The sequence below is a fragment of the Podarcis raffonei genome, chromosome 10 (assembly GCF_027172205.1).
Source record: "Podarcis raffonei isolate rPodRaf1 chromosome 10, rPodRaf1.pri, whole genome shotgun sequence".
Classification (NCBI taxonomy): Eukaryota; Metazoa; Chordata; class Lepidosauria; order Squamata; family Lacertidae; genus Podarcis; species Podarcis raffonei.
Genome location: NC_070611.1, coordinates 58,087,774 through 58,115,330, shown reverse-complemented (window position 1 = coordinate 58,115,330; position 27,557 = coordinate 58,087,774). Strand labels below are relative to the sequence as shown.

Genomic DNA, 27,557 nt, shown 5'->3' with positions numbered 1-27,557 from the left:
TTTTTTTTTTCTTGTACGTGTTTGATTGTTCATCTTTCTTTCTTGTTTCGTATTTTTTCTTCTTTGTATTTGTGTAGTGTGTAGTGGATTTTGTTGTTATTGTTATTGTTATTGTTATTGTTGAGTTTATTGTTAAAACCTCAATAAATATAAATTAAAATAAAATAAAATAAAGCAACTGATTGTTAGTGCCCAACAAATTGAAATTAAGCTCTTGGAAAGAACAATCAGTTCAAGTGCCATTGCTAATAGCACATAACTACCAATCAGGTTAGCAGTAGAGTAGATGCAATCATGTTCAGTGCAGAATGCACAATCGTCTAACTCCCATAAGTCTACCGCTTTTAGAAAGTGATGCAGACTGCTTCTTGATTCCTAGAGGAATTCATCTTTCTTCACCTCAAAGGATGTGATTGGATTATTTTTACACATCCAAGAACTCGGTCCCATAGTTTAGTACACATAAAAAGTTAATGATGTCTGTAAACCAGCCTCACAGATAAATCCACAACAGTTTGTATTCCAATCACCTGACTACACATACCTATATTAATAATTTGCAGCTTAAAATGAAGACTAATTTGGCTCCCCACTTGGTTGCTTAAAGGCAATTCTTCTGTATTAGCTACAGGTGACTGGGCAAGTGGCTGACCAGTTGTCCATCCCAAGCATCTCAAACTATGGCTTAGTACAAGTGTGGAGACTCCCAGAGAGGAGATCACAGTGGCTTTATTCCTCCTCTAATCTTGCTGCTGCACTGAGCTAAGCCATGATTTGGTGTAGCAGGTTGTCCAAACCCAGGCTTATGGTTTGTGTTGCTATAGTCAAACTATGAGCTGCAGCCAAGGCTTGTTCTCAGGTTTACAGCTCATGGCTTGTCTAACGGAGACAAGTCATGAACGCTGGGTTTGGACCACTATCGTCCAGCTCACAGTAGCGGGAGGAGTACATGATGAGTGAAATGACTGTGATCTACATTCCTGTACATTTGTGTTGGTTTAGCATTATATCTGAACCAGCTCAGTGCATCACGGCACGCTACTCCCTCCCAGATCTTGACACGCTGTCATCTTGGGACCATCATAATATCCGGGCCTGGATTCTTACAAGAGACGAGGCCATGGACCGGGCACAGTCCGCCACAGCTCGCCTCTCCAAGTGGCTCCCTAAAGTGAAAGTGGTAAGATCACTTGCCAACTACTTGATAGACCTGACGGAGCCCAATTTGAGAAGAGCGTTTACCATGGCCCGTTTCCATTCTATACCCACGGCCTTCTTGCAGGGGATTTACTTTAAGACCCCCATTACTCAGCGTCTATGTCCATGCACAATGAATGAAGTAGAGGACTTCATACACTTCTTTTTCTACTGCCCTATTTATGAGCTAATAAGAACTAAGCTCCTCCTCTTGATCCCGCCCACCATCACATCTAAGGAAGACTGTTTGAAATTCCTTCTTGTGGACGCAAATCCCCAAATTTCACGTGGGGTGGCAATCTTTATAGTGCAGGCTTTGAAACTTAGGGCTACACTGACTGGGTAGGGTGTCCCAGACCTGGACCTGTTTTAATTCTTTGTATTACCTTTTTAACCAAATGTGCCGAGCCTATTTTGGGGCCATTATATGTTTCATATACATCTGCATTTTAGATTCCCGGCGCTGGCAACTAAATTTTTATATTATTGTTTTAGGGTAATTTAAATGTCACAATGCCAGTAATATCGTTTGAATTCTGTTTTATCAGGTTGCTTCTCTCTAGCATTTTTGTCTTACCTTGCTATGGCTGTATGCTAATGCAATAAAGGTTTGATGATAGCTCAGTGCATCCTTTTTACTCATACATTTCATCTCTGACATCTATATCTCTTTGTGCACCCACAACATGACCCAGAATACCACTGGTATTCGATGCAACTCTTTTGAAATTGGTGTTATATGCATGTGACCAGGAACATCCATTAGTGCCCTGGCTGTCAAATTCTGCACCGGTTTTAACCTCTGGACCATTTTCAACTGTATCCCCATGTAGAGCTCATTGCAATAGTCCAATCTGGAGGTTCACTGAATATGGGTAGCTAGTTAGACTATTACAGTCTAGGAATGGCTACAGTTGGGCATAAGTATTCTGGGCCCCTGAAGCCACCTGGGTTTCCAGGGACAAAGATGACTCGGAACAGTACTCCCAAGCTGTGTTGCCTGCTTCTTTGAGAGGAGTGCAACCCCATCTAAAACAGGACATTCTTCAAAATCCTGAATTGAAGAACCATCCAACCATAGAACTTGTCCGGATTCGGTTGCAATTCATTGGCCCACATCCAACCCACTACCACTTCCAGACAATGGCTCAGCACCTATGCTGCATCTCCCTATTCAGATGGGGGTCATCAGCATCCTGATGGCACTTTGCTCCCAATCCTACAAGGACTGTTCCTGATGGCTCCACATCTAGAACAGCATGAGAGACAAGACTGAAACCTGCAGAAATGTCACAGGGCCGAGGAAAAGTCTCCCACTGCTACTCTTTGGAACCATCCCTACTGATAGGAATGGAACCACTGCAAAGTACTACTTTTCTGACAATCCCCAAAAGAATTGTCAAAGGCTCATGTGTAATAGCAGCCATGGGCAGGCAGATCTGTATCAGGGCTGCAGAGCTGTCAAGGAAGGAGGGGTTTGACCATTGCCCACACATCATCCCATCCCCTCAAAGCTCCCATTTGCCTGGGAACAGTACACAGTACATTCCAGGGAGTCCTGGTTTTAAGTTTGCAGGGTGACTGAAGGTGTCAAACAAGGCGATGCTTGTTGCAACTAGATATATTTTATATTGTGGAACGTTTCCCACTGGGTATCTGAAATAATCACCAGGGATTTATTTTTTTTTTGACCACGGGAGAGGTATTACTCCTACTGCAGCATTTTAAAGTGCTTTTTAACAATCCTGATTGTTATAAGGAATAGTGAGTATATTCATGGTTTTTATAATGAATTCTTTGAGTCACAAATATTTTCGCTGACAAAAACCATAATCAGAAACGTACATCTAAATTATTTGCAATATGCTGCCTGAAAGTGTACTTTAGAGATGAACAAATACAGTCTTTGATGAAATCAGTATTGTTCATTAACCAGTAGTTAACTGCTTGACCTGTTCTTTCAAATCTTTGCAAAAAAATCACTTGAAGCATTTGTACTCTGATGTTGATCTATGATTACACCTTTCCTCAACAAAGTGTCAAGAGAGTGACAATTCATACAGCCTTTTCTAAAGAGTCTTATGACAATTTTGTTCTCAATCTCATTTGCCTGCCACTTATGTCACAGTTATGTGGGGCGGTTGTGATCCCCTTGTCCAATGTGTCATGTGGGGATAACACCACTGGACTACACTGCAGTGCTCTCATAAAAACCACTCCCTCGGCAGAAATTTCATTTCCCCCCCCATGAAAAGTAAGACCTAGGTTAGAAAGAAGCTGAACTTCTTGTTTATCTTCCTATGGTGGCTGAGGGGTGTGTGTGTCATTCTTCTGCTACCCAGTTATAGCTTTTCTAAAGTCTTCAATTTCTCCATTGTTTCCTATGGGCAACTGTAATTTATTCTCCTGCCAAGAAATGCTTTCTAGAGCAGCTAGGAAGTCCCACTTGCCAGACAATGGAATTGTCATTCTAGAAATGTACATCAGTGGCTGCCACAGATAAGCAGAGAGCATGTCTGGGTCCCATAGTCAGCATTCTTGATTCAAAACCTGTGCAGTGCCAAACAACCAGAAATAAATTGTTGCTTATATTTAGATCACTGTGCCTTTTTCATCAGTGATAATGGGAAGGCTCTTATTTCAGGGATAGCCAAGGAACAACTACGCATCAGAGGAAAGGTATAAAGCAGCTGAGAATTCCCACGCAGGGCCAAGTGATACTTAGGAAACTGCCTTCAACTGAGTCAGAGAACTTGTCCATTTATACCTCAGTATTTGCACTGACTAAGGGACGCGGGTGGTGCTGTGGGTTAAACCACAGAGCCTAGGGCTTCCCGATCAGAAGGTCAGCGGTTCGAATCCCCGCAACGGGGTGAGCTCCCATTGTTCGGTCCCAGCTCCTGCCCACCTAGCAGTTCGAAAGCACACCAGTGCAAGTAGATAAATAGGTACCGCTCTGGCGGGAAGGTAAACGACGTTTCCGTGTGCTGCTCTGGTTTGCCAGAAGCGGCTTAGTCATGCTGGCCACATGACCCAGAAGCTGTACGCTGGCTCCCTCGGCCAATAAAGCAAGATGAGCGCCGCAACCCCAGAGTCAGTCACGACTGGACCTAATGGTCAGGGGTCCCTTTACCTTTTTATTTGCACTGACTGGCAGTGGCTGTCCAGGTTCTCAGACAGGGAAGATTCCCAGCTCTACCTGGACTTGCCATGGATTGAACCTGGCACACCTTCTGCATGCAGAACAGATGCTCTGCCACTGAGCCACAGCCCTTCCCACAATGATACTTACTACAGAGCTTTTTAAGGGGTCTGAATGTGGAGCAGAAAAGCATTCCAAGGAGGAAATGCAATATCGAGTCCCAACTGGGATGAAAACAAAGGAGTAAATGTGTGGGAAGTGAAGGTAACAGGGTTTGTGTGACTTGGTTAAATGTTAATGAAAAGAAGAATGTTAAAAAGGATAGGGGGTTATGAACAGAACATTATTATGTCATAGTATATAAGATGAGGTATGGACTAAAATAATGAAAAATTGGGACATAATAATTAGAAGAATATAAAATTAAGTATGGCTTAAATAAGGTTTTGAACTTGCTGAATTTGACTGGAATAAAGAGGAACACAAAAAAGGGGGATGTGAGGAGGTCAAGACAGAGGGGCATGGAACTTTATAAATTTAAGAAAGTGGGCTTTTATTTTTTATTTTTTATTAATTTTCTTTTTTTCTCTCTCTGCTATATATTTTTGTTTTTCTGTTGTATTTGTTTTCTATATGAGCTCTATGTATGGAAATGATACATTTTGAAATGATGAATCTTTTGTTTTGTAAAATTGTAATAAACATTTATTTTTAAAAAAAAGAAAACAAAGGAGTAAATGACATGGGGTATAACTATATATAACCAAAATTCTTCTGTTCCCCCTTTGAAAGTCCGTCATGCTTTGGGGGAGCCAGTGGCGTAACATTCCTGACATACGTCTTGTCAGATATAGCTGAAATGGAACTCTGACCAAGACTATCCCTGGGTACATGGACAGAGACCAAGGATCTGCAAATGATGTAGAAAAGGGGAGATATTCCTAATAGCAGGCAAAGACTCACTGTGCAAGCCTGGATAATTGAAGGCTGTGAAATCTGTAAAGCACAGCATTACCATAAAAAGTTATCAACCCAACTGGAAGTAGTTCATAACAGCAACAACAACAAACCACAAAAAACATTTTCCTTCCTAGCCACAGTGTAGAAAACTGCCTAGCTAACCTCTCCCATTCTCAGCAGTAACTCCCTTGCTTTTACTCCTGTTTCTGGACTTCTTTACCAAACCAAATCTTCCTTGACATATTCATACAGTCTAGATTTTTTGATGTGAGCTGCTTAGAGTGTCTTTGGAAGGAAATGCAGGCAAAGAATTTGAGCATAAATACATACAAATACATGTTAATTTATATTGCCTGTGTCTCCAGGCTGCAACACTTCCACAGCAATATACACCCCATGCCTTACTGACCCGTTTCTGGAGCCCTTTTCCTGCCACCCCTCTCAAGTTTCTCAGCCATTTTTATTTAAACATCATCACTTCTCTCTCTTTCTCTACAGACTTTAAAAGTCTGGAAGAGTCAAAAGGAAATGCAACACTGTGGCATAAATAAATGATCGCCAGGTCCTTCATTTCCCCATCATCTCCTCTTCTCAAGCGAGTAAGCGATCTGCCTTTGTTATAAGGGCACAGACAATGACCCAAGCACAGCACTAAGATTTTCATGCCACACAGAGAGATGGTTAATAGAGAAGGCTGCAAAATAACCTCCCACCAGTGTTAGCACCTGAAAAGTAATAGCTGAGTATGCAAGCCAGGACTTCTCTTTCATCACAGAAATAGGCCCCAGGGGGTTTCTTACGCAGAATCTGCATATGGTGTCATCTCTCCTCTCCTGCTGTTCACAAGGCTATTACAACTACATATATCAATTCCTAATTTCAAGGCAGTGAATCTACAAGGGAGCTGGTTGGCTCAGTCGGTAGAAGAAGAATTCAGCCAAGCCTCCCATGTCACTGATTCAAAAGAGGTGGTCTTGGGCAAACCAGTGTTGCTCTGCCTCAGTTTCCTGCCAGTAAAACAGGATGACCCAACTCTGGAAGAGACGTGTGAATTAATTAAACACAGACAGGCAGGCCCTGCTTTGTAGATTTATAAGTGTCCTATAAACCTGAAGTTCTAAGATCTAAATGCCAAAGTCCACTATGCATCGTTTTGCAACAAAGCTACAATCTCAATAAATACAGAAGAAGAGGGCTCCATGGTGGCAATTATTGTCATAACTCTTCACTTCTGAAACCAGTGACTGCAGTTGGTTCATTCAGGCACCCAACAGGGGCCTGAGGGGAAGAGAAAGTCTTTTCACCAGCCTGACTCAGGATGTCACCATTCTCTGCCTTCCCCGTCAAGCCCCAGACGCTTTTCAGTGGTAGGGTCACTTCTGAACAGCAGCCAAGTTCAGTTGCACCCTGTCCTGGCCCCCCATGCCCCATGCCAAGCACCCTCTCCAACATCTGGCACCATTCCTGTGCCATGGACACTTTTCTGAAAATAAAGTGCTTACTGTACATTGAGAAATTTGCATTTACTACTTTATTCTACATAGAATTGTAGAGTTGGAAGGGACCACAGAAATCTTTTGCCCAATGTGGGGCTCGAACCCACAAGCCAGAGATTAAGAGTCTCATGCTCTGATATGTATCATACTTGCATCTTTTGGCTGGGTGGTTTCCAGGTCCAGGAATTAAAGGGAAAGACCAGCTGTTCACGGGATTGCACTCCCTCTGAAAAAGCAGGTGCATAGCTTGGGGGTGCTTTTTGAAACCACCTTATCACTGGAAGATACACAGGTATTTGCCAGAGCCAACCAGGAGGGCTGCCTTTGTCTAACAAAGCTGCTCAGTGTCCTTTCTAATGTCTTGGATGCCAAAATAACCCCAAGAGTTCCTATGGAAATAATGGAACAGATTTCCATAAAAAGGCAGTGCAGAGGCCTCAGCTCAACAGCTGCTCCATTGTTCCCTTCTCCTTTGTGCAACGCAGGGCTTTTGCCTATTAAGGCAACTAGATGTCATGATGTGTATGGCAAAATGAAAATACAGAGACACCACCTAATGAAGGGACAGAGCAGAAGAAGGTTTGCTTGAGGCAAGAAATGTTCACAGGATTCCATTATTCACAATTTCAAGTACTGTAATCTTGATTTCTTTATCTGTTTTTACAAAGTAGAATGTGGCTGCACAAAGTCCTCTGTGCCCATCAGTATTGATTAGCAAGGAATGGAGGCTTTGACTGTGATGCGACAATGACATCACAACAGTACTGGCACATGTTCTTCGCATACCCCACCAAACCTCCCACCTATTATACACCACACTCAACCCCTCGTATCCTCACGGGTCCTTTGATCATACCCATATCCTTAAAACTTCTCTGTGTCCCTCCACCCCTGGTTTGTTCCAACCTCTGCTGCTTAAAATTACCATTTAAAAGACCTACCTTCTCTTTTGCTCCCCTCCCCCCACTCTGACTTCATGCAAATCCAGGATTGTGATACAGCACTACAAATCTTCCAAAGTGGGCTGTGCGACGACAGCCTTACATTGGTATGTATATAGGAAGATATTTAATTTACAGAACACATCTTGCAAAAATGACTTCCACAAACATCAAAAGGCTGCTTCAAGTACAATAATGCAGCTTTCTGTGTTCACCATTAATTTGTTCTTATACAAATACCTGAGGAGGGCAAATGTTAATGACATATGCTAACCTGGGGAACGTCATATCCTTGGCTACCTAGAGAAAACAAATTGACCCCCTGATAAGATGAATTTTTAAAAAACAATATTTTGCAGCTTATGAAATTAGGCAGCGTGAGGTTGTAATTCATGAAAATCCATTTTAAGATTACAATGGCCTAAACAGAGCTTAACATAAAAAGCAGAGAAGTGAACTGCATTAGTCAAGTTATTTAGTGTGAAGTAGTCATTCATTTCCATTAGTTACATAGTCAAGTTCCTGCTATAACTGTAATCTCCAGAACAACATAACCACAGGTTGATTGATATTGTGGATGCTGAGCTTGCAGATGGTAGCTAAATTACAAACCTAAATTTATTTCCACTAGGCAGCAGAACTGGAGCTGTCATTTCACGTTACAAACCATGCAACACAGACACCACAAACCAGATAAAATGTGTCCTCAAAAGATGGACATAGCATGCAGATTATATGTTATACAGAGTCAAATTTGGGTACAGAAGAATTTGTGAGAGTTCTCTTGTCTTCCTATACACTGGTCAGCAACAACAACCAAGCATTCCAGGACATTTCAGGAAAAGATAACTGTTGTCCTGCAGACAAACACTACAGCAATTACCTGAAAACATAATATGGCAGCCTCTCCATCAGCTCTTCCGGGAGACCAGCAGCTTTTGATCCCTCCTTTCCTTGAATTCTTTCCATTCTAATTTGATACTGCAATGCAGGCACTGTTGCACCAAATTTAAAGCATTACATATTGGCATATTCTAGATTTATAGTCAGTCACTTCACATGAACTGACCAGCCACCCAGACATTCCTTCCTGGTTTGTTGTTGCCCCTACAAGGTCATCTTGGTTGAGCAAGTGAAGCTATTAAGGAGATCTTGTTCAACTGGTTGGTTCAGATTTGCAAGGTGGGGGAAGGAGGCAGGGCTGAGTGAAGGGTAGGATGAACTGGCAGACACCTGGAGAACACAGAATATTTGAGCAACTAAGGATATTCAGAGAGAGAATGTACAGAGTCAAAAACATCCTGGAATTACAGGCAGTGTCCCATTCCAATATGTTTGCAGGTGAAATGATAAAAGGCCTTATTGAGGAAAACCATGCTTTATATAATGGATAAGTCATATCCTTTAATGTTGCAACTCTCAGCATGGAAGGCATACCTTTGATGGCTGAGCTGTCTACCTTCTTTAGCAGTTTCCTCTGTAGTTTGCAGTTCCACTGGGTGTGGGAACTGTCCTCATACACCTTTCTAGGCTACTCCCTTTCCTACAGCACTGACTGACAGAAGACAGCCCCAATATGCATTGTTCACATTGTTAGGTTTTTCCTTCTGGGGCTTAGGCCTCCAAATTAACAGCACACATGACAGTAGACCTGATGTACTGACTTTCCAAAAAGAAGGGGGAACAAATACACACACAGCAGCAAGACTTTGCTAATTTCATCTACTAATTTTCAGTAGAAACAAAGGTACCGTATTTTTCGCTCTATAACACGCACACGACCATAACACGCACATAGTCTTTAGAGGAGGAAAACAAGAAAAAAAATATTCTAAACGAAACAGTGGATGTATGATTTTTGTGGTTCATGCTGTGGCCACAGACATGTGATCTGACAGTGAGTTTGGAGTAGCCCAATGCAAAAATCCTGAGGATCCATGTGGATCCATGCTTTGTAACCACGTTTTTGCACCACTGCGGCCCCAGGCAACAGTGCAGTGGGTGCGTGATTTTTTTGGTGCAAGATGTAGCCATGGACATGCTACGTGATCTGATGGTGAATTTGGGGTGACCCAGTACAAAAATCCTGAGAATCCATGTGGATCCATGCTTTGTAACCACGTTTTAAGTGGGGAGGGAAGGAAAAGCACTCAAGGGACAAGGAACACGCGTGGGGTGTGTGAAGGATGCTGCTAATAATGCAGAAGAGGGGTTTAAAGGGAGAAGGAACATGCGTGGGGTGGGTGGAGAAGGATGCTGCTAATAATGCAGGAGAGGGGTTTAAGGGGAGAAGGAACATGTGTGGGGTGGGTGGAGAAGGATGCTGTTAATAATGCAGAAGAGGGGTATAAGAGGAGAAGCAAGCAGGCTCTGCTTCTCTCCCTCCTCTCCGGCTCGCTGAAAAACTTTGCTGCTATTTAGCCAGCTGAGTGGGGAGGAGAGAGGGACAGAGAGCCTGCTTGCTTTAAAGGAGCCAACCGGACAGGAGCCGCTTACACTCGTGTAAGCAGCTCCTCTCCTCTCCCGCTTTGCTCCTTTAAAGCAAACAGGTTCTGTCCCTCTCTCCTCCCCACTCAGCGGCTCTTCTCCTGCTTTGCTGTTTCAAAGCAAGCCACGGAGGAGGGAAGGAAGGGGAACCATGGATCCTCTGCTCACGACTGCAGCAGATCCCCCCCGCCATCCGTAGGCATTCGCTCCATAACACGCACAGACATTTCCCCTTACTTTCTAGGAGGAAAAAAGTGAGTGTTATGGTGCAAAAAATACGGTATCTATGTTGAACGCATGCACATGTCTACAACCTACTGCATAATTAAAAGAATGTGTTCAAATCTCAGTTCAAATTTTCTTAATCAGGTTTGGATAGAGCATTCAACTGCGCAAGGCCAAAACAGCAATGAGATTCATTAAGCAGCAATCCATTTGTAGAAACGGCATTCTATTATGCAATGTGCGCTGATTTGGAAGTCAGAGAATCAAACCTCAATTACGACTTTTTCTTTCTTTCTTAGTTTGGTTCTCAGCCAGTAGCAGCTCATGTTTTTCCAGTTTGATTACAGTTAAGTCTACCGAAATACAGGACCCAGTTCGGCACACTTGAGCTAGTTCAGTGCTGGCTCGTCATATGGAAAAACGCAAATGTACTTCACTGACTTGCCCTCACTTCCAGCTTTCACTGGGAGATGTGTGTCATATCAGCCTGATTTATGCAGCTTCCCAGAAACGTTAAATGAAGGACCAGGAAGAGGATGCTTCTAAGGCTGGCAGGCAATACTTTCAGCTCTGTGCTGTCCTGTGACACATGTTCCTTATCTGTTTATACCTTAGATTGCTTCTCCTAGATTCTGACTCACTGCTTCACCCTAAATTTGAATGACCAATTGAAACTTTCTGCAGAAATGTTTGGGACCATTTACCCTTAGGCATTCTGCAGCAGGGGAACAGAGGCAGATAACAGGACCAGAGGGGGAAATCGGTAGGAATGGCTGCAGCTATTGAGTCTCCTGATTCAGCAGCAGATTTAAATGGACAGTGTTAATTAAGGATGTGGGAGAATTCCTCTGGAAATGGAAATTGCTGCAATTTGCACGTTCATCCGAGGTCAGGAATAGAAATCCTGCAAGCGAACACAAGCAGTATTCACTAGAGTTGCTTCTTTAGTTGGCAACTGTTACATAAATAATAGTGTTGTTTTCCACATTTCCCTTCCATTGAAATGCACTGAAATTATGCAGTTAATTACACTAGTTTTGGCTGTAGTGGACAGTGGGACAGGTAACATAGGTTTTAGTGGAACCCAAATCGTAGCAGGATGGAAACAGCGCTGTTTGAGAAGAGGACAGGTCGGAAATCACAGCCTCCTTAAAATCTCTACTGTTAATCTCTAAGGTAAAGGTCCAGTCGTGACCGACTCTGGGGTTGCGGCGCTCATCTCGCTTTATTGGCCGAGGGAGCTGGCAAACAGCATCCAGGTCATGTGGCCAGCAGGACTAAGCCGCTTCTGGCGAACCAGAGCAGTGCACGGAAATGCCGTTTACCTTCCTGCCGGAGTGGTACCTATTTATCTACTTGCACTAAAAAAGCCAATGCAATTCTGGGCGGCATCAATAGGAGTATAGCATCTAGATCAAGGGAAGTAATAGTGCCACTGTATTCTGCTCTGGTCAGACCTCACCTGGAGTACTGTGTCCAGTTCTGGGCACCACAGTTCAAGAAGGACACTGACAAACTGGAACGTGTCCAGAGGAGGGCAACCAAAATGGTCAAAGGCCTGGAAATGATGCCTTATGAGGAACGGCTAAGGGAGCTGGGCATGTTTAGCCTGGAGAAGAGGAGGTTAAGGGGTGATATGATAGCCATGTTCAAATATATAAAAGGATGTCACATAGAGGAGGGAGAAAGGTTGTTTTCTGCTGCTCCAGAGAAGCAGACACGGAGCAATGGATCCAAACTACAAGAAAGAAGATTCCACCTAAACATTAGGAAGAACTTCCTGACAGTAAGAGCTGTTCGACAGTGGAATTTGCTGCCAAGGAGTGTGGTGGAGTCTCCTTCTTTGGAGGTCTTTAAGCAGAGGCTTGACAACCATATGTCAGGAGTGCTCTGATGGTGTTTCCTGCTTGGCAGGGGGTTGGACTCGATGGCCCTTGTGGTCTCTTCCAACTCTATGATTCTATGATTCACTTTGATGTGCTTTCGAACTGCTAGGTGGGCAGGAGCTGGGACCGAGCAACGGAAGCTCACCCCGTCGTGGGGATTCAAACCGCCGACCTTCTGATCAGCAAGTCCTAGGCTCTGTGGTTTAACCCACAGCGCCACCCACATCCCACTGTTAATCTCTACATTGCAATAAATCCATTGTGAACACAAGACGCAGCTACATTTTTCACTTAGCCATTAAAGTGTTGTCAGTCTCTCTCTTCACCTCCCCACCCCTCCCGAAGTCACACAAGTCACATTCAAGGTTTGACAGATTGGCATCTGTCCCGTGGTCTGACCCAGGAAGTAACTAGCCTAAACAGCCTAGGGGTCCTGCTGTACTATAAGAAAACTATCTGTAGTATCTGGAAAACAGATTAACAATATATCAAGAACAACCAACCATACAATACATTCCCTTACACATACCTTTGATATCTAACCATCTGGACCCAGACCGTCCTAGAGTGAAACTCTTTTTTCTTATTAAAAAAACAAACAAGAGGTACCCATTCAGCAGCAAAAGGTCACACCTCCCTTCAGAGAAAGAAGACTGCAATACTTTTCAGATATTACACAGAACACTAGATTTATTGTTTGTGGCCCCCAATCTTTCCTATAAATGCATTCCAGTCTTTTTTTGTTTTTGTTTTTAAAGCCACATGGATGCACACAGTGGCCAGGTTTGCACGCAATGATAAACTGTGGTTTGTCGAGAACAAATCATGAGTTGCCGCACAGATGACCAAGCAAACCATGGCTTGTTTCATTAAAGCTTAGTTTGTTGTCCTTCTGCCTGCTTCCCACTGACAGCCCAATATCCTGAATGCCTTTACAACATCTTAATACTGGTATCGTCCCCTTCACCATTGACTGACTGCACTGGTAATGAGAGTTCTTGGCCATAGCCAAGTCATACAAGATTTGAACACAGCTCCCATTCCAGCAACACTTTTTAGAATTTAAGAGCATTTGCAATACCTCAGAAGAGGCCCTGTTACTGCCACCTACTGTCTATGTTTAATTTCATTACTACATTTATATCCCACCTTTCCTGCAAGAAGATCAAGGTGGCATGCAAACTTCTCTCCCTCACCATGTTAATCTTCCCAACAATCCTGGGAGGTAAGATAGGTTGAGAGATACTGACTGGTCCAATGTCAGCCAATGGGCATCATCATGGCTGAGTGGGGATTCGAACTCTGGTTTCCCAGGTCCTAGTACAGCCTAATTATAATCAGATAAAGCAATGTTAAGAGTCAATGAGATCCACAACACTTTTGTTTCAGTACACTGGAGCAAAATGTTTTGTTTTGTTTTTTACTCCCTGCCCCTGCAAGATTCAAGTTTGCACTTTTTAACTCCCCACCCCACCCCACTTTGGAGTGCACATGAAGGGAATTGCTGAACAAGTGTCTGAGCCTGCAGACAAACAGGGACATGGTTCAGAGCCTATTTTCACAGCTCACACTCACATAATTATAAAATTATGAAAGGTGTGGAGAAAGTTGATATAGACAAGTTTTACTCCCTCTTTCCTAACACTAGAACTCATGGACATACATGGAAGCCAAATGCTGAAAGTGTCATGATAGATTACATTTTAAAGTACTTCTTTCACACCCACCAAATCCTCCGTAGTACTTGAGCAACAAGTGATTTCTGCATCGCTCTGTCTCAACATCTGGCTAGCACTTTGGACTTGCCTCCTCATTTGTGCCTTGGTTCTGCCTCCTGTCTTGCCCTTTGATTTTGACTATTCACTTAGCCCTATGGCCCCTGGTTCCTAAGTTGCCAGCTCACTTGCCCACAGTCCAAGCCTATGTTCACGGTACTACAGCCAGAAGTACACTATGCACACACCTAGCAACCAACCAACCAACCAACCAACCAACCAACCAACCAACCTACTTTGCCTACAGACAACAATGTGAAAGAAAGAACCTCAGGAGCTGAGATTTCTCATTAACCCTTTATAGCCCACGGTCCACAGTCACCCCAGTTGAAAGAAACCGCAGTTGGAGCATCTTATAATGTGGTGATTATGATGAAGGTACTATTCCAGACTGAACTTCTCATGAGGATTTTGGCAGCAACTCTTCTTACTAATGGTCTGGCATGCATAAATGGTCAAACCTAGAGAACAGTTGGTCCCTCCACCCTCATTTGGTTTTATTGCAATTTTATAGGTTCCAAATTCTGGTCTGAAAAGGCTGTGAGCCATGCCCAAACGCATGATGCTGTGAGCAAGTTTGCTACATATTCACAGGCCCCAGAAATGTTTTTTTCCCCCCTTGGCACATTTGTGACCACTTCAAATATAATACTTCTAGTACATTTAATGGGTGGAATGTCCCTTACATGCACAAGCATTCTGCATTCCTATGGTAATAAAGGAAAATAAATAGCCTTCACTGTACTCTTTTCAGTGCCTGCTTAAAACATTTTTGTTTAGGCAAGGCTATCCAGAAACATTGATGTTGATGTGTCTTATTCTTTCTTCTGTTAATTTTAATTATCTTTTAAATTGTTTTTAACTTCTATTTATAATTTTATCACACCTTATTTTTATGGTTGTAAGTTGTTTTTAATTGTTTTCAATGTTGTTTTAAGGCTGTATCCTGCCCTGGGACCTTATGGTGAACAATGAGCAATACACAAACAAATAAATTTTACTAATTCTTATAAACTCCTTAGAGGTTTTACTTTAATCAAGCAGTGCATAGATTCTGCTAAGTAACAATGCAATAAATATTTGTTCTTGCAATATTTTTCTCATGCCAGCCATCTTCATTCTTGAAAACAAAACATACTTGAGGCTACAAAACATACTTGAGGCTACAAAACCTGTATGTAGTGTGGATTTGTAAAACACTCCAGCTGTTTCCTTTTCTTAAAACAATTGATAGTGCTGAATTATCTGAGCTGAAACTGAAAATTCAGCTCTACTGCTGGATTTTTTTGGTTATAATTCACTGCTCAGGGCTAGTGATGTGTTGAACTAATACATCCATGTGTCTCAAATACCATCAGACTTGCTGGTCAACATGCCAAGAACAATAAGTCAACTCAGAGTCAAAGTCTCAATGTCAAATGAGACGAAGTTGGACACATTGCTTTTGGCATAAGATAAGAAGTCATTATGCTCAACTTCCGGGTTGGTGCCATTGTTTAATGGCGGATTCCCTCCGAGCTCCGGAGGGAATCGGCTCCGTAGCGTCTGGGTCTGGCCGCTGCGGCGAAGCGGAGACCCTTAAAATCACAGGCGCGGATGCCTGTGAACACAGAGACTCGGCGGGCACCATTTGCGCCCCCCCAATCCGCGACGGAGCCTTTTTAAAGGCTTCGGAACGGAGGCAGGGTGAGGCGTGGTGCTGAGAGTACTCCCTCGCCTACGGAGTGAAGCCGCAAGCCATTGACAGAGAGCGCCAACTTCTTCCAAGACCGATTGGACTCTAAAACATAAACCCGTGAGTAATACGGAGATTGGAACTTTAAAAATTTCTAATTTTGGATTTGGAACGAGCGGGAAGGGGCTAAAAAGGAAGTCCACCCCCCCTCTTTGTAAACAATTTAAAGCAAAGGACTGGGCAGCTAAGGTCGAGAGAATCTGTTTCTTGTTTTTCAATGAAAGATCCTGACTTCACGGTTTTGACACTATAAGAAGATTTACTGGAGGATAAAAAGAATTTTGGGAGCTGAAATTTCACCCCCCCCCCGAGACCCGGGAACGTCCTATGAGAAAGCCTGTTGCATTGAAGATTTTGACAGCTGTCAAGTGAGCTGTTAGTCAGCTAGTTGTCAGCTGGAAAAAGAGAACTTTGTTTCTGCTGTTTCTGCTGTTTTTGCTGGTTTACTTGGTATAACTTGTTGAAAATAAGGAGGGCTGATACAAAATAACTGGACTTTTGGTTTTGAGCTGAAAGGAACATCAAGGAACTAAAATCCCCCTAGAGGGGTAATAGGGACACTACATCACAAAAATGGCTGGAGTATGTAAAATCCAAGCAGAATTGGACAGAGCACTCGTTCTCTTGGGAAACTTGCAAGATGAATACAATGCTTTGTCTACAAAGGTATCACTACTACACTGGACAGTAAACAACAGTTTTGAGCCTGATAAGGACTTGAAACAGGAAGCCTATTCAACTGAACAAATAAATGAAACTGAAAGTGTAGACATGATGGAGCAATATGTTGTTTTTGAAGAAAATGAAGGAGGAGCAGGAGATTTGCAGGAGTTAAAGGAGAGTTACAATATGAGGCCTGACATGATGATAAAAAAGGACAATAAAAATTGGATGTGGAAAGCCTGGTCTGAATGGGAGTCTGGAAAATGGAGAGATCCCCTTTGGAGGAGATCTGAAGACCTGAGGATTACAAATTTGTTGAAGGTGAAAGCTGGAGCTTTGGGGACATCTGGATCGGAAAGAAATTTGAAACAAGAGTTGGAGCACCCCATAGGCTTTGCTTTTAAGTATGGAGGACTGGCTGGAAGCAACATGGATTCTGTTGGGCCGGAGCCCCTCCGAGACTTGGGGCTTAACATCAAGGACTATCAAAGAGACCGGCAGAAAGGAACTGAGAGAGATATAAGGGCCTCGGACGTGAGATCACCAGGCTAAATAAATAACATAAAGACTGATGGATATTGGTTGGGGACTGGAACCGGGAAAAGGGTGGGTGGAGGTTGGGAATCCAAAGGGTACATAAGGATAATTTGCTTTTTTATATTTTGTTAGTTGTAAGGAAATTGGGTAAATCGTGGAAGGGAAATTTTGGTCGACTTTAGGAAAAAGGTTTAAGAATAATTAATGGGGTATAAGTATTGATGTGTGATTTTAATAGGGTAAAATTGGGTTTTTTTTCTTTTTAAATTAATTGAAAATAAGGCTGTTAAAAATAAATTGAGGAAATGGAAAAAAGAAGTAAAGTAAAACAATAGTATGTTAGAACAAATGTTTAAGTTAAGGTAAAGAAATAAGTTAAGGACTTGCTGAACTGACAATTTAAATTGGAATACAAGAAGGGGAGGTGTGAGGAGGTCTGAGAAATAATGTTAAGAATAATAAGTATCAGAAACTTTATGTGTTTTTTCTATTTTTTGTTTAGTTTTGAATATTATGTATTTTTGTGTTTCTTTTTTTTTTGTTTTGTTTATTTCTTGTTTGTGTCTGTTGTGTGTTTCTGGAAAATGCCAATAAATATTTAATAAAAAAAAATAAAAAAAAGAAGTCATTATGCTCAGTGCTCTTCTTATAAAATGTGATTTTGTGAAGTAGCAAGTAAGTTGGCAAGTCAAGATGATCATGGGTCATTTGCTACTTGCTGTTTCAGACCTATCAATGCCCGTACATGAAAGTCGTCTTTCCTGCAACTGTGGACTACACAGAGCAAAAAGAGAACAGGTGTTTGCTGGAGACTTTTCACAAGAAAAGCTGCTAATCTTGCAAGTTTACCTTCAAGGCAGACTTTTCTTACAATTGCTCAGCATATTCAATGCAAAAGGCAGCTTGCGTGTGGACCTTCTGCCTCTGCCAGGCTGTTGTGGTATTTGAACTGGAAAACTGCACCCACTAGGTCAGTTTGCTGGGCTGGTTGTGCAAACCATAAGCACAATAAGGTTCCCGGAGGTTATTTCACTTTGGTATACACAGCTGCAAAATTACTACTTCTGTTTTCTTATTCATTGCTTGCCTTCTTATGCAAACAGATCACAGCAGACATAATCCAAACAAGCACTGAAGAATGGGGAAACGTAGAAGAGAAACACCATAAGTTGATAACATAGGGAAGTGTTTACTATAAATTATGTACAGATACTAAAGGGCAGATTTCTTTATAAAGAAATCGGAAATGAACATTGCAAATGTCATAATGGTACCATCATCCTTGTCATGTCTCCAATGTCCAAAGAGAAAGATTTTCACTTTTTATTATGACTAAGAGCAGAAATAAATTGCAAATAATTATGACAATTATGAAGGATTTTAAAATACAAAGCCAAACAGATACATTTGCAATTCTGACTGTGCTTTACCCCACTCTCTCTACTGTGCCCAACTGCAAAGATTAAAGCTCCCTTGAAATACTAGAGGTGTTCATGGGCTCAGTGTGTAGCCCGAAGAGCAAGGTGAGCCAGATTTGAGTCATGATCTCACATTGCTGAGCTGGATTGTGCTGTTGACAAAGTGTCTCAAGGCATCTTAAGGTGGATCAGAGACCCCCTAAGCTTCTGAGTTGTTCTCTGGTATCAGCTTTTCCAAAAAATTAAATGCATTACCCACTTTCTTTTTCTGAGAAATTAAACCAGACTGACTGGAGAAGCACCCAAAGCTTGAGAGATGAGGGGTTGGAAATCCTTCCTTCAGAATTTTTTATTTTTTAAGCTGAAAGACTTTTCTTTAAACAAACGAACAATTGAAAGGTTCTCTACATGAAAACCCCCAAATGCATTTGCCTGATTAATTAATTTACTTTGGGACAGGGGTGCTCCTTTACCTGCAAATTTCATCCACTTATGTGAAATTTCATCCACTTATGTGAAAAAAGTTGTCACTGTTTTTAGATTCCCCATTATAGTGTGTGTAACAGATCAGAATCTCACTTTAATGAATCTGAATGAAATGACACAAGTAGATCCAAAACAGATTAGGCTTCTTCCAAATGCTGCAGGTACAAGACAAATCTTGTGGTCACCTCAGACTTCCATTACAAACATACACAGCAGTGTGGGAGGCGCTTCTCCACAGTACAATCCCAGCCACTGGAGCACAGATTTGAGTATTCCAAAGGAGTGCAACAAACAGAACTTCAGTAGTTTTTTGTTTTTTTAAAAAATCATTATGGTATAAAACTACTGTAGGGTTCTGGTTTTAGATTAGAATGTCTGGGACGAAAACTGGAAAAATGATATTTTTATGTCTTTTCATCATGTTATAAATACCCTAACGGTTCCTCCCTTGGTCTCCATCAAAGAAAATGAAAGGATTTTCCTTAGTTAATTAGAATGAAAATTGCATGGTGCTGCAACTGGGAAGGAGAAGCTATTATCTGGCCAGACAGATGCATGTCTAGCAAAGCAACAAGTAGCACACTTCTTTAAGGACTAGCTCGTATGTAATGTTTGCCTCCAATGAAATGTTTTAGGAACCATTTCTGTGGAAATATGCATATGAACAACGTCATGTCTACACTGGGTTTTTCAGATTTTCTGCCTCTTTCTGCTTATAGTTCCTACTCTTTGTTCACTGGCATCTTTAAGAGGATGTTGTGTGTATTTTTCCTTGTGGTTCACTTGTGTTGTCTCTTACAAGCACAAATCTTAAATGCCACAAGCTATCAAAAAATGAAGTGACATAGAGTCTGAACAACAAAACGTATCCACATACTCAAAGAGCTCCATTGTTTGGGGCTTGGTGGCACATCCCTAGGGATGTTGGAGAATTCCAATGGAAGTGGAAACAATGCTTATTCGTGCCATGTCCGGAATGGAACTGAATCCAGCAAGTACAGTACCAACTATTCGTCACTCTTGCTGTTCTTTCCAGTCCACAAACAAAATGTAACTCCCCACATTTCAATTGCATCTAGCACTTGGACTACTGTAATGTGCTCTACTTTGAAGGTGACTCAGAAATCAACTACTCCAGAATATGGCTGCCAGACTGGTGACTGGGAATGGCTGCCAGGGCCATATAACACCAGTCCTAAAAATCAACATTGGCTCCCAGTATGTTTCCTAGCACAATTCAAAGTGTTAGTGTTGACCTTTAAAGCCCTAAATGGTTTCAGCCCTGTATACCTGAAGGAGTGTCTCCGCCCCCATCGTTCAGCCTGGACAATGAGGTCCACCTCTGAGGCTTTGTAGCAGTTCCCTCAATGTGAACCAGGCAGAGGAGCAATGGTTCCCTCATTACAGGGAACCAGGAAGAAGATCTTCTCAGTAGCCGCACCCACCCTGTGGAATGCACTCCTGTCAGATGTCGAGGAAATAAACAACTGACTTTTACAAGACACCTGAAGGCCGCTCTGTATAGGGAAATTTTTAATGTTTGATGTTATTATTAAAATGAATGTTCTTTGCACTAAAACAAATATTGAAATGAATGGTCTTTGCACTAAAAGAAATGATGTGAGAAAAAATTACATCATTAATTGCATTAAATTCATAACATAAATTAGGATAAATAGCAGTCAATGAAATGAACAGTGCAGTATTTGCTGGAAACAGAACTGCAGCAGAACAGAAGCAGTTCTAACTGTGATGATGGCAGGTTGTAACGGAAATCCCTGTCTTCTTACATCCTTACACATATTGCAGTCCACCTTTAAAGGTTTCCATGGTAAACATGTGCACCTTTGAAAAATGAGTTTTTCATTGTTTTCATTTCATGTTGTATGACTGAAGGCTCATAAAGGCCAAGAAGCTGGTAAATTCTGTAGCTTTTTAAAAGATATTTTCCAGACATCACAGCTAATATTTGAGTAATTTCTCAACCACTGAAGTTGAGGAACCAGAAACTATCAACAGTGTTGAGGGTCTTAGAACATCTGCTCCCTACTGTCTAACGTGGAATCTCTTCGGTCCATCATCAACTGATTCTGTCCCCTTGTGCTTAAGAAACTTTCACATTTTTTAAGCATAGATTAAAACACAGCATCTTCCAAGAATGAACAAGTACACATTTATTTAAAAAAAAACACTTCCCCCCCAAAAAAACTTGCTCAGCCAGAGTGAGGTAAACTGGCTTCCTTTAAAATCCCACAACGCATTGCTGGCCAAGCCAAATATAGACTGCTGGGAGTGTTGGCATCCATCCCTTTGCTCTGACTAGTAGACCACACCCTTGCACTTGCACCCATCAGCGAGTTTGGCTCTCGCATAAAGGACTGCACAGCTGGCTTTCAAACAAAAAAGGGATTATTTAAAGTAGCAAAAAATATCAGGGACAGTAAAAACCATCTGTAAACTCTGTTATTGGAGAGCAGGGATGAGTCCACATGCATATGTTCAAGGGCGAATGTTAATGGACTCAAGTTTTAAATATGTACAACAGACCTCCACAAAGTTGAACATAGCCCATTAGTTACATCTGGCACCCATCAAGAGCTTGATAAGTGCTCCTTGCCCGAGACTGAGAAAGAGGTGGGGGGAGGAGTGTGCCTGTGTCAGTCAAGCACTTGACAGGCAATAATAAGACATGGCTGGTAGGAAGGGTTTCATATGGTATGCCCAAGACTAAGCAGGTCCCATATGCCATATGGAAATGCATACTGAGTGACAAGATGGAGGAGGAGACAGAGCAGAAACTAGTGTTCCCAAACAGCTGCAAGTGAAAACTATAAGAACAAGATTTATGCCATGGGTCAAACTACATGTTTCATGGGAGATCCGAAGAATTGATGCTTTTGAATTATAGTGCTGGAGGAGACTCTTGAGAGTCCCATGGACTGCAAGAAGATCAAACCTATCCATTCTTAAGGAAATCAGCCCTGAGTGCTCACTGGAAGGACAGATCCTGAAGCTGAGGCTCCAATACTTTGGCCACCTCATGAGAAGAGAAGACTCCCTGGAAAAGACCCTGATGTTGGGAAAGACTGAGGGCACAAGGAGAAGGGGACGACAGAGGACAAGATGGTTGGACAGTGTTCTCGAAGCTACCAGCATGAGTTTGACCAAACTGCGGGAGGCAGTGGAAGACAGGAGTGCCTGGCGTGCTCTGGTCCATGGTGTCACAAAGAGTCGGACACGACTAAATGACTAAACAATAACAACAACATGAGCTATAACCAAGGTTTGTTGCAGGCTTTTAATTATGGTTTAAAGTGATATGCAAACAAGGCTACTGTGTGCTAGAAAGGAGGGAATCCAGGTACTTTGCTCTCTGGGATTCCTTACATTTTATTTTCCCTCTCCCAAATATTTGGAAGTTCAGGACAGCCACTGCAGGCCTTTATATCTGTGTCAGGTTTCTTTCAGGAAAGCCCTATAGCATTCCACACATAAGCATATCAGCTGCCTGCTGGCATACTTAGGGAGCTCAATGGAGAAGGTATTTACTCCATGCTATGCAAGACAGATATAGCTTGGCCATTCCACTATAAACACAAGGCTACCACTGCAGTAATCTGTTCCCAAGGGCTTTCCTATGGGACTCTTAATGTCCTTGAGAAAGGCACTCTCTTTTTCCATTTGGAAACATGGAAGGCTTGGAGAACTTTGAGCTCCTTTCTGAGAGGAGATCTTATGTCGTTCTCCCTTTCTGTCTTACCAGGCCGGGCCAGGTCAGATACATGGCTCTTGGCAAGAAATATCTCATCTAAATTTATCACCCAGTTTTCCACCCAGGCAGCTTAAATGCTCTGGGAAGCTAGGCAATGTGAGGTAATGATTGGGAGAGATTATTTCTTTTTTCGAGCCGCCCGCAAGGCCCACAGACTGCCCAGCTAAATATAAACCTACTTCCACAACCACAAAGTAAGGAAACAAGCTTGCATTCTCTGTGCCTGAAGCAGGTCTTGGGGCCATTTTAAGCATTGCACAGCAACAAACCTGGGTTTGCACTGAGTATACTGTACTTTCAACAAGAAGTTTTAACTCCTTGACCTGTTTATTATCTATATATGTTTGATTTGTCACACTTTTTGCACTGCACAAATATTCTGATTCAAGTTTCACAGTCAGTATACTCAAATATTAAGTTTATAAACTTTATTCATTTAATTTGTCTGCTGCTTTTCATCTGAAGAGTACCAAATAATGGTTCACAACATAAAAATACCAAATGAAAATACCAAATACATAATAAAGCAAAACCAAAACAAACCAATAACCCCCTCTCCCTAAATACAGTCGTATCTTGGAAGTTGAACAGAATCCGTTTCGGAAGTCTGTTTGACTTGCAAAATGTTTGAAAACCAAAGTGAGGCTTCTGATTGGCTACAGGAAGCTCCTGCAGCCCATCGGAAGCTGCAAAAGCCCTGTCAGATGTTCGGGTTCAAAAAAACCATTCCCAAACCGGAACGATCACTTTCGGGTTTGCGGCATTTGGGAGCCAAAACGTCCAAGTTCCAGGGCGTTCGACAACCAAGGTATGACTGTACTTTGAAAAGTGACATGGGCTTCATTCAACCCTGCAGAAAGATGACTTAGCAGTCCCAGGGGGTACAGATAAGCCCCAGGCAATCCAACTCCATCAAGAAGTTATCATATCTGATTGGCCTGCACTACATGTAATTATGGGATTTCCTTGCTCTGCCTTTCATGCAACAAGGTGAACTGTCAAGAGATAGGGGGTTGATTGAACATGACAGCATTTTTTTTCATTTTTTCATGTATTTAGAACAATTATCTATATACTGCCTCCCCAAAACTCAAGGCAGCTTCTAACAACAACATCCAATGTTACGAAAAAGGAGCAATGCAGAAGCGAGCTCCAGGTGGCTGGTATGGTAAACAGGAAGCTGATGTTATGGGACTGTACCGTGGGAACCAGGGACAGTCTATTCAGTGCACTGAGCACCGGATGTTAGCTCAGAGTGGCACATGACCCTGTACTGGAAGTACATGGGTGGAGTTATTCTCTCTCTGCAGTTGGGATGAGAGAGTACAGACATGATTTCTCTGTACTGCTGGAAAGACAGGAATAAAAGCATGTAAATATATTTCTGTCTGTCTCTCCCCCCCCCCCCCGGCGATGGGAGGGGGAGGAATGGTGTGTTCTTCTTCACGTTGGGAAGAATCGCCGATAAAGACCTCGCCTTGATCTTTCCATCCCCTGTAATAAAGGTGCCCCACTCTCAAAAAAAACCCAGACACATACTCAGTTCAAAAGCTATCAGCAGTCATACTAATCCAGTACTGCTGTAGCTCCTTATTTGTCCTAAAAAGAAACAGAAACAGAAGATACAGCTGTCTGCCTAATCACTGGTGTGGAAAAGAAGCAGGTCAATGGGCTGCTTCATTGCAGGAGCCCAACCAGCCAGGATAGCTACACCTGAGGAAATGTGGAGCTGGGAAGGGGTTGCTAAGATCCAGACTGTGGGCGACTGCTTGTAAGCCTCCTAGGAAGGCAGGAAATGAGGTTATTGTAACTGCTGAGTGCTCCCAAGAAAAGACTCCCTGAAAAAGACCCTGATGTTGGGAAAGATGGAGGGCACAAGGAGAAGGGGACGACAGAGGTCGAGATGGTTGGACAGTGTTCTCGAAGCTACCAGCATGAGTTTCACCAAACTGTGGGAGGCAGTGGAAGACAGGAGTGCCTGGCATGCTCTGGTTCATGGGGTCACGAAGAGTCGGACATGACTAAATGACTAAACAACAACAAAGGGTGCTAGGTGGGTTCATTTATTTCACCCCCTCCCTCCCTTTGAAGAGCATGTCTTCTCTCTTCTGGTAAGATCGAGAAGGAAGGCCAGTCTGTGCCTGAAAAAAGCAAAAGATGGCTGGATGACCACCGAGGGGAATGGGCCCCTGGGACTGTGACAATCAATAATAATAAATAAAAACTTGAAAAGCAGATCATGTGAAGATCCTTTCGCAAGTTTGCAAGATGAAGATGGGGGTGCCATTTTCCTGCCTCCAACTGACATTTCTGTAAGTAATCTTACAAACGTATGTAAGGTCTCAATGTTTTTCAAGAAAATTACTCGTACTGTTTTTAATGCTCTGTCACACACAGCCTGATGCTTCACCCAATGGACATTAATAAATTTTAACCTCTGTCTCTTCATGTTTCATTCATATTCACACCTGCTTTGACTATTATTTATTTAAGGACTGATCCATCTGAGCACCACATTGGAGCTCTGCTGTGGTAGGAAGTCTGGAACAAGGCCCCTTTGTGGAATTTTGCAGAGCTTCTAAGATGCTGTCGTACATGGGATCTGGCTGTCCAGAACTACTCTGTTCTATTCCCCCAGGCACAGTGTTGCATCTGGGCAGCAAACAGAGTCCCAAGGGAGTGCCAAAGCAGACAGTATTCCAATGGGCTGGCAGGATCCGAGCCTTCAAGCTGGCCTGTGTGAAATCTGGAATGAAGCCCACTAGACAAAGACTTTGAGGCACTTCCTGTCAGTGATTTCAACCATGGCTCTTCTAGTCTACAGTTAAAAAAGCACAGGACTGGGTATGGAAGTCCAAAGGCGATCCTATTATAGTATATTTATAATAAAAACAAACAAATATTCATTTTCTTTATCTTAATACATGCCATGCAACCTAAGAAAGTGTAGATGAGCAGTCATCTCTGCAGGCACTGATCAGCCCTGGCCCCACTTACGTTTCAGCAATGTGGTTGCCTCATGTCATGGCAGTTCCCTGCTTACTACTTACCATAAGAGGTCATTCCTTTGTGTAGACTAAGACCTCAGTACAGTGGTACCTCGGCTTACAGACGCTTCAGGTTACAGACGCTTCAGGTTACAGACTCCACTAACCCAGAAACAGTACCTCAAGTTAAGAACTTTGCTTCAGGATGAGAACAGAAATCGTGCTCCAGCGGCGCAGCGGCAGCAGGAGGCCCCATGAGCTAAAGTGGTGCTTCAGGTTAAGAACAGTTTCAGGTTAAGAACGGATCTCCAGAACGAATTAAGTACTTAACCCGAGGTACCACTGTATAAGGCAGAAAGACAAGAGGGGTCCAGATGATCTACTCACAATTTGAAATAATGTGTGAGGAGGATTTCAGGCATCAGACCCTCCAAGTGTCCCTATTTGCCAGGGACAGTCCTGGATTTTCAGAAATAATACTACTACTAATTTATTTATACCCCGCCCATCTGACTGGGTGAAGCTGCCCCAGTTTCTGAATTGATGCCGCTTTTCCTTAAGATGTCCCTATTTTCATCAGAGAAATGTTGGAGGGTATGAGGAGGTTTATGGGCTAGTCTTACCTGTGCACACAGTGGGCACAACATCCTGTGTTCAAGGTGTATTACAGGAATCTCCAAACTCGGCCCTCCAGCTGTTTTGGAACTACAATTCCCGTCATCCCTGACCACTGGTCCTCTTAGCTAGGGATGATGGGAGTTGTAGTCCCAAAACAGCTGGAGGGCCAAGTTTGGGGGTGCCTGGTGTATTGGAAGGGGCTTCACTTCAAACCAAGTTACATGAACATGGCTATGTTTAGCCACCACTCTACAATGCTGAGTTAAATGCCTGGATAAAGGGCCAGTCACTCACCTCTCAGCCTAACTTATTTCACAGGGTTGGCGTGAGGATAAAATGGGGAAGAGGAGAACTATAGAAGCCTCCTCAAACTCATTGGAGGAAAGGTGGGATATAAATGGAATAAAATAAAAATATATAATAAGTAAGTCTTGATTAAAAAAAACCTTTGGGTTGTTCTCACTTTCCAGAGAGAACAAAGCAAGGACAAGTTTTGCCTGGAGCCATTGATTCATAATGCTTGCCAAATAAAATTTTAAAAGCCTCATCCTATTAATTCTGATTCTGCCCCCCCCCGAGTCTTGGTAAACCTTGTGTAAATCATCAAAATAAAAACTCCACAAGCACTTTTGCTGTTTATTTAAGAGTGTGGGAAACAAAGCCATGATAAATACCAGGAAGTAAGAAGGTGGGGGGGAGGACACCAACCACTGTTTTTTTTTTTAATCCCCACCCATTCACATGCCCAGACAACCCTTGCCCTGCACATGCCTTCAGTCTTAGAGTGAAAGCAGCAGTGTAAGTAAAAACCAACCCAATCTATGCCATCCTCCTGCCTGAACTTGCTTGTGGAAATAAATGTGAACCTGACACACATCATCGCTCTCCAGAGATGTTCCCAGTCACGTGTGCAGCATGCAAGCACTAATTCATCAAATTCCCCTGAGTCATGGGGTTTACTCTTTGTTAAAGGGCCACAAGTGGAGCAGTGACAGGCTTTGGGTTTGTAGCACCCTGCTTGTGGTTAACGCTTAGCTGGAATGAAATATTCAACGCAGCAATAGAGAAATTAAAATAATAATTTATTTGTCAGACAAATAAATGAGAGACACAGTGGTATATGGTTACCAAAGCTCTGCCCTTTCAGCCCTGATGGCCAGCACTTATATTCCCTCAGCCCAGCCCCCTTGCTCCTCCTTTGGCTGCCTCTGTCCAATCAGCCTGGTTGAAAT

At 42.6% G+C, this 27,557-nt stretch overlaps 1 protein-coding gene across 3 annotated transcripts in view; it reads right to left on the bottom strand.

The window, feature by feature from the left end:
* B4GALNT3 (beta-1,4-N-acetyl-galactosaminyltransferase 3) overlaps positions 1–27,557 on the bottom strand; it is a 237,224-nt gene that overhangs the window by 198,757 nt on the left and 10,910 nt on the right. Inside the window, exon 1 of one of the 3 annotated variants that reach the window (XM_053407153.1) lies at positions 8,620–8,809. The exons of the other annotated variants lie outside the window; for them this stretch is intronic. Within the exon in view, the coding sequence (XP_053263128.1) occupies positions 8,620–8,629 (10 nt within the window). The 5' untranslated portion in view covers positions 8,630–8,809. Of the gene's footprint in view, positions 1–8,619; positions 8,810–27,557 lie in introns of those variants that run through there. 3 annotated transcript variants of the gene reach the window in all.